The 14,335-nt window shown below is 46.6% G+C and overlaps 1 protein-coding gene and 3 non-coding genes across 4 annotated transcripts in view; all 4 read left to right on the top strand.

The window, feature by feature from the left end:
- RPS11 (ribosomal protein S11) overlaps positions 1-7,872 on the top strand; it is a 13,093-nt gene extending 5,221 nt beyond the window's left edge. The window contains exons 3-5 of the mRNA XM_067466395.1: positions 929-1,004; positions 3,139-3,268; positions 7,687-7,872. Coding sequence (XP_067322496.1) covers positions 929-1,004; positions 3,139-3,268; positions 7,687-7,810 — 330 coding nt within the window. The 3' untranslated portion in view covers positions 7,811-7,872. The remainder of the gene's footprint in view (positions 1-928; positions 1,005-3,138; positions 3,269-7,686) is intronic.
- LOC132772445 (small nucleolar RNA SNORD35) lies at positions 455-550 on the top strand. Its single transcript, XR_009631179.2, has one exon. It is a non-coding gene; the product is annotated as a small nucleolar RNA SNORD35 (small nucleolar RNA).
- Positions 2,148-2,238, top strand: LOC132772444 (small nucleolar RNA SNORD35). Its single transcript, XR_009631178.2, has one exon. It is a non-coding gene; the product is annotated as a small nucleolar RNA SNORD35 (small nucleolar RNA).
- LOC137096763 (small nucleolar RNA SNORD35) lies at positions 5,917-6,015 on the top strand. The gene has a single exon (XR_010909715.1). It is a non-coding gene; the product is annotated as a small nucleolar RNA SNORD35 (small nucleolar RNA).
- Positions 7,873-14,335: the final 6,463 nt, after the last annotated feature.

Here is a 14,335-nt window from a genome sequence, read left to right as displayed (position 1 = left end):
AGTTCTTCCTAATGTTCAGATGGAATCTCCTCTCTTGGAGTTTGAAGCCACTGTTCCGTGTCCTAGTCTCCAAGGAAGCAGAAAACAAGCTTGCTCCCTCCTCCCTGTGACTTCCTCTCACATATTTATGTGGCTTCCTCTCACATATTTGTATATAATACCTTTACAATATAGCCCGAAAATACCTACAACAACCCAGTGATTTCAGCCATGGAAGCCTTCGACAGTACATTTCCTAATATTGTTCTTAAAGTTGACTTAGAAAGTGAGTCTCACAGGCTCCGAACCTGCAGTTTTCTGGGGCTGGTGTTGCCTTTTCGTCTCCAATGGCTTGACTGTAACATATATTCTCTTAATATCAATTACAGTGACGGATTTGGGCTAAATACTTATTTTTCTCTGGTGGGGGTCACCTGACCACAAAGGAAACAAACCCTCCTCATTCTCTGGCGCTGACACATGATGTTCATTCTCACGATGGTCTTCCAAGCCTCGCTGGTGAAAGGGGCTTTGACGAGAGCGGCCAAGAGGCCATAACTGAAGTCAGCTCATTCCAGAGGGGTCTCTAGGTCACTGCCTGTGATTTGGGGGGCTGGGCTGCTCCAGGTTAGAAATGCCCACTTGGGGTCAGTAAAGTCAAATTGGTGGTACTTTTTGCCTCAAAGACTGTCATTGCATGGGGGGGGGGGGGGGGGGAGGGTGTCCTGATGCAACACTGTTTTATTTGTTTGGAGGGACTTCACCTGCATAAATGCAGCCTGGGATCAACTGTCTTTCCCTGCCCTTTCCTTTGGATTCCAGCTGCTGAAGGCTGCCACTTGGAGGCTCTAATGAACAAAGGCTATGCTGTGGATTGGGGCTGAGAGTCCCTTGTATTTTCGTCAACTGGTGTTTCTTTGTGAGGACATAATTTTTTCTTTGCTCCCAGGCCATCGAAGGCACCTACATTGACAAGAAATGTCCTTTCACGGGTAATGTCTCGATCCGAGGCCGCATCCTGTCAGGTAAGAGTCTCCTAGGGGCTAAGTGGGAATATATTCGCTTTCACTCTGGCATTTTTCTCAATCACAGAGAACGAATGTTTCCCTGCAAGCACATTTTCTGTTTATTTAGGGACCATCCCTAAATGTGTGTGCTTATATCAAAAAAGTGACCTTGTTGGAGAGAAATGTGGGGTATAAATAAACAACAACAACTTTTGGTGCTAGGAACTTCAGTTTTCTAACACAACAGCTATTTTTCAATTCATAAAACCCGTCAGTAAACCATCCTTTAGAATCCATGCTCTAGAATGGCACTACAGCAGAGTGGCTGCCTCCAGGGCAGAGTGGCCATGTAGGACCACTCGAAAGCACAGCACACTATGATGCCACAGTCAGTTGGAAACAGAACTTAAACCTATGAAGCTGCCAAATGATCAGCAGAGGAGTTCCTAAATTTTAGTTGGGACAGATGAGGATTTTTTAAAAGCCACATCCGAAAATGGCAGGTGAGCTAGTCATCGGATGAATGACCTCAAAGCTGGAAGGAAGGCTGGGCAAGGACTGGGGAGCTCCTTTGTGCAGAAGGAACCCCCCCCCCCCCCAGTTGTCAGAGACTCAGACATTCTGACAGCTACATTAACTATACATTAATGTAACTATAAATTACTCGTAATTAACTAATTTATGAGGCCATAAAGAAAAGACTCCGGGGAATGTGGAATGCGGAAGAACTTCATCTGTGTCGCTGGTAGACGATGAAAGCAGCAGCTCCCCTGGCTGCCAGAAAAAAGTTGAATATCTTCTGTGTATTGTCTGTATATGTTGTTTGTCAAACTGGCATTGAATGTTTGCCATATATGTGTATATTGTATTCCGCCCTGAGTCCCCTGCGAGGTGAGAAGGGCGGAATAGAAAAACTGTAAATAAATAAATAAATACTTGCACATTCCTTAGACACTAGCGGCATTTAATGTTTTCCCATTGATCGTGAGCAGGACCACGACAGTTGCAGCCATGTTTACCTTCAGAAGGTATTGTTTGTGTCCAGTTCAGGGACCTGAGTATTCTCCTTTGGCCAGAAATCCAGCCTTGCTTTGTCAAGTCTGGCCCCAAAGGTCCTGCTGCCTCCCCATTTTCCACATCTGCCCCTTCAGGTTCCCAAAGTGCAAATGATGTCTTTCTCACGATGGTCTGCTGAACCCCATGGTGAAGGGGTTCTGGTGAAACCGCCTTGTGGCTTAGCTGATGCCTTTGGGAGGAACTTGGGGGCGAACTTGTCGTAGAATCCAAAAGAATTTTCACAGATTGTAGAGCTGCTTGGCCAAAACTAACAAGCTGAATTTCGACACGGAGAAATGTTACACTTGGGCAGAAGCAGTGAATTGCACAGATATGGAATGGATGGCACAATTCGTGTGATGCAGTAGCTCAGAAAGCAAATGCAACCCTACGTTGCATAAATAGAAGAGTCTAGTGTTGAGATGGAGGGAAATCATAGTCCTGTCATGCGTTAGCATGAGTAGCATGCAGATTGACTCTAGCCCAGTTAACTGTGTGTGTGATGAATTGGCTCATAAAAGAAAAACACACAAGACTTCGGCTTAAAGTAGAAAAGAAAAATATTGTAGTATTGGCAGCATACAAAACAAAGTAGCAGGATTGCTGTTTCCACAAAAGTAACATGAAACAATATCTTCAGAGAGATATCGCTACTCAGCTGAGATAAGCAGGAATCCTTGTCCTCTTCTCATGGCTGTGTCTTCGCAGGACATCTGCAGCATAGTCCCCGGCTTACACAAGGCAGAATGGCACAGAGGCATAGATGCACAATAGCATAAAGGCACAATGGCGAAGAAGCTAAACACACAGTAGCTATCTTTATACACATGAAAACAATACTCTCAATTAACTCTTCAATTAACTGAAACAGCCTTGAACCTTACAGCAACTTAAAGTTATAGCACAAACAACATTGATCCTTACAACAACTTAGATAAAGTACGTTGCAACCTCTTAGTAGCAACAAGTCCTACTCTGTTCTGCTTCTGTGGAGGTTTTTCAAACAGTGGCCAGATGGACATCTGTTGTGAAGGGTCGAGAGCTGAGGAGGGAGACGTTGCGCCCACCTGACCTTCTCGTGCCTCCTTCCCTTCAGGAGTGGTCACCAAGATGAAGATGCAGCGCACCATCGTCATCCGCAGGGACTACTTGCACTACATCCGCAAGTACAACCGCTTTGAGAAGCGCCACAAGAACATGTCGGTGCACCTGTCCCCTTGTTTCAGGTGAGTGGCTGCCAGGTGTGTGAGGGTGGGTGGCGGGAGGCAGAGACTTTGCCTTGTTCTTGGCTCCCGGAGGCTCCGCTGGGTTTCGGTGTCCCAGGAATTCCCCCATCTGAAGCATTCTTCCTGTGATATTGCAACAACATGGGGATTGCCGGTTGAAATGGTTAAAGCTACTTGAGGCACTGTTCCCTACGATACAGACCAGGCAGATCTTTAAGGTCTAGCAAGGAAGGAGGCTCCTCTCCACATAGCCCAGGGACGCCTTACAGTTACTTATTTATTTGTCGTGTCAGAACAAACCAGTCTAACAGAATAAAGCAAACAAACAGAAAAATACACAACTTGTGAGTTTGGTAGCTGGTTAAATGTCCTTTGACCAGTATCTGGCCACTTGGAGTGCTTCCGGTGTTGCTGCAAAAAGGTCCTCCCTTGTGCATGTGGCAGGGCTCAGGGTGCATTGCAGCAGGTGGTCATTGGTTTGCTCTTCTCCACACTCGCATGTCGAGGATTCTACTTTGTAGCCCCATTTCTAAAGGTTGGCTCTGCATCTCGTGGTGCCAGAGCGCAGTCTGTTCAATGCCTTTCAAGTCGCCCAGTCTTCTGTGTGCCCAGGGGGGAGTCTCTCATTTGGTATCAGCCATTGGTTGAGGTGCTGGGTTTGAGCCTGCCACTTTTGGACTCTCGCTTGCTGGGGTGTTCCAGCAAGTATCTCTGTAGATCTTAGAAAACGATTAAGTCATTGACGTGCTGGCTGATACCCAAACAAGGGATGAGCTGGAGATGTCCCTGCCTTGGTCCTTTCACTATTGGTTGCTACTTCCTGGAGGATGTCAGGTGGTGTGATACCGGCTAAGCAGTGTAATTTCTCTAGTGGTGTAGGGCGCAGGCACCCCGTGATAATGCAGCATGTCTCATTAAGAGCCACATCCACGGTTTTAGTGTGGTGAGATGTGTTCCACACTGGGCATGCATACTCAGCAGCAGAGTAGCACAGCGCAAGGGCAGATGTCTTCACTGTATCTGGTTGTGATCCCCAGGTTGTGCCAGTCAGCTTTCGTATGATATTGTTTCTAGCACCCACTTTTTGCTTATGTTCAGGCAGTGCTTCTTGTAGAACTGCCTTACAGTTAGAATCACCAGAGGAGGCCCTTTTTTGAGGGCGGCGCCAAAGCTTTTTAATGCGCTGCCGGAAGAAATCGGAGCAGCTCCCACCCTTTGGTCATTTGGAAAAGGAATAAAGTCTTCCCTGTTTGAAACAGCTTTTAATTGAATTTCAACCAAGTCCTAGCACCTGATGGTTCGTAGGGAATTTTAGATGTATTTTCATTTAATTTTAACAGTTTAGATCAGGGGTCCTCAAACTTTTTAAGCAGAGGGCCAGGTCACAGTCCCTCAAACTGTTGGGAGGGCCAGATTATAATTTGGAAAAAAAATGAATGAGTTCCTATGCACACGGCACATATCTTATTTGTAGTGCAAAAACACACTTTAAAACAATACAATAATTAAAATGAAGAACAATTTTAACAAACATATTTCAATTGGAAGTGTGGGCCTGCTTTTGGCTGATGAGATAGGATGTGTCCAGAGGAGGGCGACTAAAATCATCAAGGGTGTGGAGAACAAGCCCTATGAGGAGCGGCTTAAGGAGCTGGGCATGTTGAGCCTGAAGAAGAGAAGGCTGAGAGAGGATATGATGAGGGCCATGTATAAATATGTGAGAGGAAGCCACAGGGAGGAGGGAGCTGATCAGGGGTCTGGAGAACAAGCCCTGTGAGGAGCGGCTTAAGGAGCTGGGCATGTTTAGCCTGAAGAAGAGAAGGCTGAGAGAGGATATGATGAGGGCCATGTATAAATATGTGAGAGGAAGCCACAGGGAGGAGGGAGCAGATCAGGGGTCTGGAGAACAAGCCCTATGAGGAGCGGCTTAAGGAGCTGGGCATGTTTAGCCTGAAGAAGAGAAGGCTGAGAGGAGACATGATGAGGGCCATGTATAAATACGTGAGAGGAAGCCACAGGGAGGAGGAGGGAGCAAGCTTCCTTTCTGCTTCCCTGGAGACTAGGACGCAATGGAAGAATGGCTTCAAACTACAAGAGAGGAGATTCTATCTGAACATTAGGAAGAACTTCCTGACTGTGAGAGCCGTTTAGCAGTGGAACTCTCTGGCCCGGAGTGTGGTGGAGGCTCCTTCTTTGGAAGCTGTTAAGCAGAGGCTGGATGGCCATCTGTCAGGGGTGATTTGAATGCAATGTTCCGGCTTCTTGGCAGAATGGGGTTGGACTGGATGGCCCAGGAGGTCTCTTCCAACTCTAGGATTCTATGATTCTAAGAGACAAAATTCAATGCCTTAAACAATTCAGCAGTTAAACATTCAGTTAAAAATCTAAACCAGGTTAAAAGCAATTAATACATAAGCAATACCACTTAGATGTATATATAATCACATTATCCCCAATCATAGAAATTCCTGAGATAAATAAATAAACAAACAAACAATAAAGCAGGCATGGGCCAACTTTGGCCCTTCCTCCAGGTATTTTGGACTTCAACTCCCACAATTCGTTAGGCTGAAAGCTTACTGGCAATATTTGGGCACAGTTGCAAGGGAGATTGCAGCATTCTATGGATAGGTCTTGAGCCAGGGTCTTGGCGATGATGCCTCAATTCACGATGGTCTGCTTAGCCCCTCCTTCCGTGGGGGCGGGGCTGCTGAAAATGCCATTCTGGCCATTGCTGAGCCATGGCCCTTGCTCAGGTGTGCTCCGATCACAGGCAACAGATTGACCAGAAGATGCCCTGCAAAGTGCCACATGGTCCATGGATTGAAGTCCCCTGCATGATGATGTGCTGGATATACATGGAGGGTGGGTTGTGGGATCGTTTTTCAGTCTACCCGAGGCATTGGCCAACTTGAGTCCTCCCCCCCCCCCAAGTGTTTTGGACTTCAACTCCCACAATTCCTAACACCTGGTAGGCTGGTTCTTTCATAGTACTATTAAGGAAGAGGGAGCAGGCTTGTTTTATGTTGCCTTAGAGGCTAGGACTCAGTGGAGCCTTGGGTTAAAATTACAGGAGAGGAGATGCCACCTGGTCATCAGGAAGAACTTCCTGACTGTATGGCAAGCCTGGACAAACTTGGGCCTTCCCTCCAGGTGTTTTGGACTTCAACTCCCACAATTCCTAACAGCTTTTCCCCTCAGCTGCTTAAGGAAGGGGCCTGCGGCTGTTAGGAATTGTGGGAGTTATAGTCCAATCACCTGGAGGGAGGGCCCAAGTTTGCTCATGCCTGCTTTAAAGAGAGCTCTTTAGCAATGGAACTCCCTGCCTTAGGAGTCCTTCTTTGGACGCTTTTAAACAGAGGCTCAATGGCAACCTGTCAAGGGTGCTTTGAATAAAGGAGGTTGGACTGGGTGGCCTTTGGGGTCTCTTCCTATTCTATGATGCAGTATTTATTTGTCGTGTCAGGGCAACCAGTCAATTATATTACATTTCTAACAGAACAAAGCAAACAGACAGACAAAATACAAAATTTGTGAGTTTGGTAGTTGGTTAAATGTCCTCTGACCAGTATCTGGCCCCTTGGAGTGCCTCTGGTGTGGCCGCAAGGAGGTCCTCCCTTGTGCATGTGGAAGAAGGGCTCAGGCTGCATTGCAGCAGGTGGTCAGTGGGTTGCTCCTCTCCACATTTGCATGTCGAGGATTCCACCCTGTGGCCCCATTTCTTAAGACTGGCTCTGCATCTCGTGGTGCCAGAGCGCAGTCTGTTCAGCGCCTTCCAAGTCGCCCAGTCTTCTTCTGTGTGCCCAGGGAGGAGTCTCTCATTTGGTATCACTCACGGGTTGAGGTTCTGGGTTTGAGCCTGCCACTTTTGGACTCTCGCTTGCTGAGGTGTTCCAGCGAGTGTCTCTGTAGATCTTAGAAAACTATGTCTAGATTTAAGTCGTTGACCTGTTGGCTGACACCCAAACAGGGGATGAGCTGGAGATGTCTCTGCCTTGGTCCTTTCACTATTGGCTGCTACGATGCAGTGATTCTACTATACTACTACTAATAATAATAATCATAAATTGTATGTCTTACCCTCCTCTCCTGTGGGGTGCAACATAATTCGTGTACATAAATAAAGGGCCATAAAAATACACGTATTCACAATCATCGCCTGAGGGCTGAGAAGAGCGGTATACAAATATAGTAAATAAATAAAATAAAATCATAAAACAAACATTAAGGCACCAATACTGACAAAATGTAAATTCAAAATTCAGAGTTCATAATTGACTGGAGAGGCCTGTCGGAAGAGAGGGGGCTTTCATTGTGAATGCTCACTCGCCTGGGCATCCCTTCCGCCCACTTTCTCCTCTCCCGGCCTCCTGGTCCTGCCCTCCTCTGAAGCGCTTGTGTTTCTCTTCTTTCTCCAGGGACGTCCAGATCGGGGACATTGTGACGGTGGGCGAGTGCCGCCCGCTCAGCAAGACGGTCCGCTTCAACGTTCTGAAGGTGACCAAAGCCGCCGGCACCAAGAAGCAGTTCCAGAAGTTCTGAAGAAGGCAGGAAAGATGGAAGGAACTTCCCTCCAGACTCCCAAATAAAGCTTTTATAAAGACCCCGCTGGTCCTTCCCTTCCTGAAGAAACAGGGTTCATTTCTCATCAAGGATAGGCCATGCCTCAATACGAGTACTATTATTATTATTATTATTATTATTGTCGAAGGCTTTCATGGCCGGAATCACTCAGTTCTTGTGGGTTTTTTCGGGCTATATGGCCATGTTCTAGAGGCATTTCTCCTGACGTTTCGCCTGCATCTATGGCAAGCTTCCTCAGAGGTAGTGAGGTCTGTTGGAACTAGGAAAATGGGTTTGATAGCACTGCCAGGCCATCAAATGCTAATCAAGGTGGTCAGTTGAAGCATTCCCACCTACTCCAGCAGACAAGAGTCCTTTGCCCCACCCTTGTCATTCCACAGATATATAAACCCACTTTCCTAGTTCCAACAGACCTCACTACCTCTGAGGATGCTTGCCATAGATGCAGGCGAAACGTCAGGAGAGAATGCCTCTAGAACATGGCCATATAGCCCGAAAAAAACCCACAAGAACTGAGGGATTATTATTATTATTATTATTATTATTATTGCAGCTTGTTTCAAAAAAGTGGACCTAATGTGAAATTGTTAATAATAATGATGATGATTATGATAATAATAATAATAAACTTTATTTATACCCCGCCACCATCTCCCCAAACGGGGACTCGGAGCGGCTTCCGTGGGGCCAAGCCCGAACAACAAATTACAATACAAAAATACAAATTGCAGTAAAATAAACAACATAACAATAATACATAAAACATCAAAGCATATAAACAATATACACCAAACATAGGAACCAAACATAATGACAGCTGCAATTGTGAACCATCCATGGTTGGAACTCCTACCCCCTTGAAAGGGTGGGGCAATGAGTTCCAACATGATTGATTACACTATGTAACACAATTTGTGTTCCTTGGTTTTAAATGTCATTTCCTAATTGGTTTTGTCATAAAAACATTAGATGCCTTTCGCAATGCACTAAGAGCTCCCTGGCTTCGATCATTTGCAAAATGGTGACCTGCCATATATGACCTAATGAGATATTAATTTGTTTCTGGCTCAAAATGGTTAGTAAAACCTGATAAAAACAGAAAGGAAGAAACCATGAAAATGAACAAAATCTGGCTACCAGTATTAAAAAAACTCAAAAATCACAACAGCAAAACAACAGAGTAAACAATCAGGCTATCAAATCACTCTCAACAAAAGATTCCCCCAGGCACTTCCAAGCCATTAAATGCTAATCAAGGTGGTCAGTTGAAACATTCACACCTGGCTCCAGCAGACAAAAGTCCTTTGTCCCACCCTGGACATCATTCCACAGATATATAAACCCATTTTCCTCCTTCCAACAAACCTCACAACCTCTGAGGATGCTTGCCATAGATGCAGGCGAAACGTCAGGAGAAAATGCCTCTAGAACGTGGCCATATAGCCCAGAAAAACCTCCAACAACCCAAAACCTGATAACTCATTAAATGGTTTACAACTTTTTGCACAATTGGAACATGTTACTGTTGTGAAATAGATTGCTTTGAAATTGGGTCCATTGTTTTGAAACCTGTTGTAATATTGCCATCATCATCCTTCTTTTCTGTCAAGATTTAGATGCAGAGTAGCTCACAACATGAAGAAATAATGGAATTCACAATTAGTAAAGGTAAAAGTTTTCCTCTGACATTAAGTCCAGTCGTGTCCAACTCAGGGGGGTTGGGGTTCATCTCCATTTCTAAGCCAAAGAGCCAGCGCTGTCCTCCAAGGTCATGTGGCTGGCATGACTTCATGGAGTTGTAGTTCACCTCCATCCAGAGAGCACTGTGGACTCAAACAATGAAGGATCTAGACCAAACTTACCATGAGTCCTCCATAGGCCCAAATGTGAACACTGGTGGAGTTTGGGGGAAATAGACCTTGACATTTGGGAGTCTCGTTGCTGGGATTTATAGTTCACCTCCATCCAGAGAGTACTGTGGACTCAAACAATGAAGGATATAAGCCAAACTTGCCACAAATCCTCCATAGGCCCAAATGTGAACACTGGTGGAGTTTGGGGAAAATAGACCTTGACATTTGGGAGTCTTGTTGCTGGGATTTATAGTTCACCTCCATCCAGAGAGCACTGTGGACTCCCAACAATGAAGGATCTAGACCAAACTTACCATGAGTCCTCCATATGCCCAAATGTGAACACTGGTGGAGTTTGGGGGAAATAGACCTTGATATTTGGGAGTTGTCATTGCTGGGATTTATAGTTCACCTCCATCCAGAGAGTACTGTGGACTCAAACAATGAAGGATATAAGCCAAACTCGCCATGAGTCCTCCATAGGCCCAAATGTGAACACTGGTGGAGTTTGGGGGAAATAGACCTTGACATTTGGGAGTTGTCGTTGCTGGGATTTATAGTTCACCTACAATCAAAGAGCATTCTGAACCCCACCAACAATAGAACTGGGCCAAACCCACACAGAATGCCCACAACCAACAGAAAATACTGTATTTTCTGGTGGTCTTTGACACCCCCTCATGACCTCCCCCCAGGGGTCCCAACCCCCCAAAGGCCATCCAGTCCACCTCCCTTCACCAGGGCGAGAAAACATAAAGCCCTCCTGACAGAGAACCATCCAGCCATAGATATAGATATATATGGTTCACACACACATGTATATGATAGGTATAGATTTGGAATTGTATATATTTCCCTGTTGTGTAACCTGGTTGCATAACCCAAGTTCAGCTAAAGGCATCTGTTTCACAGAAGACTCAGTTGCATTGTTTGTCCCTGATCCAGTGTTGTTGACTCGCCATTCAATGGGTCTTCTTATGGATGTCTTCCTTGAATCCCTCCTCACGTCCTGAGGCAGGGAACAGCACACCGTAAGAAGCACGCACACAAACAGACCGTAAAAACCTGTGCATGTCCCTGTTGTGCAACCGGCTTGCATAACCCGAGTTCAGCAAAGGGCATCGGTTGCATCGTTTGTCCCGGAACGGGTGTCCTCCCCTTGCAACCCAATGGGTCTCCTCCAGGATCCAGTTTTGCAGGGAGGATGCAAAAGGAGACTTTTGCAAAACTTTTTACTGATCATTTCTTCCTCAGGGGCCATTCTCTCCCCTCTGTTGTTTCACATCTCTATGCGACCACTTGCTCAGCTGGTTCAAGATTTTGGCCTTGAGTGTGACCAGTACGCCGATGACACTCAGCTGGTGCTGAAGATGGAAGGCCGACCGGACTCTGTACCCAATTGTTTCCATCTGTGCCTCGAGGCCGTGACTGGATCGTTGCGTGCCAGCAGGTTGAGGGTGAATCCAGCAAAGATGGAGATCCTATGGCTGGGTTGACCAGGCAGTGGGGACGTCCAGCTGCCTACCCTGGATGGCAAGGCGCTACAACCGTCCTCGTTGGTCAAAAGTCTGGGAGTCCTTTTGGGTTTATAGTATATCTGTGGAATGACCAGGGTGGGACAAAGGACTCTTGTCTGCTGGAGCTAGGTGTGAATGTTTCCACTGACCACCTTGATTTGCATTCAATGGCTTGGAAGCACCTGGGGGGAATCTTTTGTTGAGAGGTGATTCAATGTCCCTGTTTGTTTCCTTTCTGCTGTTGTAATTTTAGAGTTTTTTAATACTGGTAGCCAGACTTTGTTCATTTTCATGGTTTCCTCCTTTCTGTTGTTTGCTCCAGGCACTGTCAGGCCATTATATGCTAATCAAGGTGGTCAGTTGAAACATTCATACCTGGCTCCAGAAGACAAGAGTCCTTTGTCCCACCCTGGTCATTCCACAGACATATAAACCCTTTTTTCCTAGTTCCAACAGACCTCACTACCTCTGAGGATGCTTGCCACAGATGCAGGCGAAACGTCAGGAGAGAATGCCTCTAGAACATGGCCATATAGCCCGAAAAAACCTACAACAATCCAATAATAATAATAATAATAATAATAATAATAATAATAATAAATACAACAGCTAGCAGAGTGATCTTGTCTGCTGTGGACTTATCTTGTGTTTCAAATAATAATAATAAGGATTGAAGAGAAACAACTGGAAAAGCTGGCACAATACGAAGATTTAAAGATCGAACTGCAAAGATTCTGGCACAAGCCAGTCAAGGTGGTCCCAGTGGTGATTGGCACACTGGGTGCAGTGCCTCAAGACCTTGGCCTGCACTTAAACACAATTGGTGTTGACATGATTACCATCTGCCAGCTGCAAAAGACCACCCTATGGGTAACTGCACACATGATTCGCCAATACATCACACAGTCGTAGGCACTTGGGAAGGGTCCGACGTGCTGAAGATGGAAGGCCGACCGGACTCTGGACCCGATTCCTTCCATCAGTGCCTCATTGAGGCCGTGACTGGATGGCTGCGTGCCAGCAGGTTGAGGGGGAATCCAGCAAAGACGGAGGAGATCCTATGGCTGGGTCAACTGGGCAGTGGGGACATCCAGCTGCCTACCCTGGATGGCAAGGCGCTACGGCCATCCTCTTTGGTCAAGAGTCTGGGAGTCCTCTTGGACCCTCTGCTGACGATGGAGGCCCAGGTCTCTTTCCGCCGTGAGCAGAACCGCCTTCTTTCCCCTGCGGCAGGCTAGACGGCTGGCCCCTCCCTGTCCAGGGACGACCTGGCTATGGTGATCCTGGCCACGGTCATCTCAAGGCTGGACTACTGTAACGCCCTCTACATTGGCCTTCCTCTGTTGGTGATCCGGAAGCTCAAGTTGGTACAAAATTTAGGTGGGAATTCCGATGAGATGCCACATCACCCCAATCTTACTACAGCTGCATTGGTTACCAATTGAGCACCGGATCACTTCCAAAGGGATGGGACTCCCCTTGAAGGCCTTGCATGGTCAGGGGCCGATGGACCTGAGGGACCGCCTCACCCCCTCCCAACCCCAGAGATCCCTCCGTTCTGAGGACCAAGATCTGTTGGAAATTCCCAGTCTAACAGCAACCAGGTGCAGAGCCTTCACAGCAGTGGCACCATTACTCTGGAACACTCTGCCACCTGAAGTCCGTGCCTTGCGGGACTTACCAGCTTTCCGCAGGGCATGGAAGACATACCTGTTTCGACAGGCCTTTGATCTCCGATATTGCTGTTTTTAAATTGTGTTAGATTTTTGCCGTTCTTGTAAGCCGCTCCGAGCCCCAGGGGAGTGGCGGCATAGAAGTTCGAATAATAAATAAATAAATACATAATTATGCATAAGAATTTGTATTGTTTCCATATCATCTAGTTCAGGCATGGGCAAGCTTGGGCTCTCCAGGTGTTTTGGACTCCAACTCCCACCATTCCTAACAGCCTGTTAGGAATGGTGGGAGTTGGAGTCCAAAACACCTGGAGGAAGGGCCAGAGTTGGCACAGGCCTGATCTAGTTCATTATGCAACACATAATGCAATAGATGAACATCTTCTGCCTGAAGATACCTCGTCAAAATGTCCATTTGCACTTTTTCAGCTTCTTTTACTACCCATTCTTCCATTTCTGGGGCTCCTTCTATTTTCAGACACAATTCTTGCTGCAGAATGAAAAGTCATAGAATCCTAGAATCAAAGAGTTGGAAGAGACCTCCTGGGCCATCATCCAGTCCAACCCCATTCTGCCAAGAAGCAGGAATATTGCATTCAAATCACCCCTGACAGATGGCCATCCAACCTCTGAATCATAGAATCATAGAATCATAGAATCAAAGAGTTGGAAGAGACCTCCTGGGCCATCCAGTCCAACCCCATTCTGCCAAGAAGCAGGAATATTGCATTCAAATCACCCCTGACAGATGGCCATCCAGCCTCTGCTTAAAAGCCTCCAAAGAAGGAGCCTCCACCGCACTCCGGGGCAGAGAGTTCCACTGCTGAACGGCTCTCCCAGTCAGGAAGTTCTTCCTCATGTTCAGATGGAATCTCCTCTCTTGTAGTTTGAAGCCATTGTTCCGCGTCCTAGTCTCCAAGGAAGCAGAAAACAAGCTTGCTCTCTCCTCCCTGTGGCTTCCTCTCACATATTTATACATGGCTCTCATCATGTCTCCTCTCAGCCTTCTCTTCTTCAGGCTAAACATGCCCAGCTCCTTAAGCCGCTCCTCATAGGGCTTGTTCTCCAGACCTTTTATCATTTTAGTCGCCCTCCTCTGGACACATTCCAGCTTGTCAATATCTCTCTTGAATTGTGGTGCCCAGAATTGGACACAATATTCCAGGTGTGGTCTAACCAAAGCAGAATAGAGGGGTAGCATTACTTCCTTAGTCCGCCAAATGTCTTCGAAGGTGACCTATCCGTTATGCCTAGTAAGAATGCCTTTGGATGTATTGATGTTGTGCAGGGGATGGATGGCCATCTGCCAGGTTGGCTCTGATTGTGCTTTTCTTGCCTGGCAGAAGGGGGTTGGACTGGATGGAGTTGGGGGTCCCAACTTTAGGCTTCCTTGATGCTATGACCTTTCTTTCATAGCCCAGCATGAACCTGGGGAGG

This window comes from Anolis sagrei, chromosome 3 (genome assembly GCF_037176765.1).
Source record: "Anolis sagrei isolate rAnoSag1 chromosome 3, rAnoSag1.mat, whole genome shotgun sequence".
Lineage (NCBI taxonomy): Eukaryota > Metazoa > Chordata > Lepidosauria > Squamata > Dactyloidae > Anolis > Anolis sagrei.
This window is presented reverse-complemented; position numbering and strand designations above follow the sequence as displayed.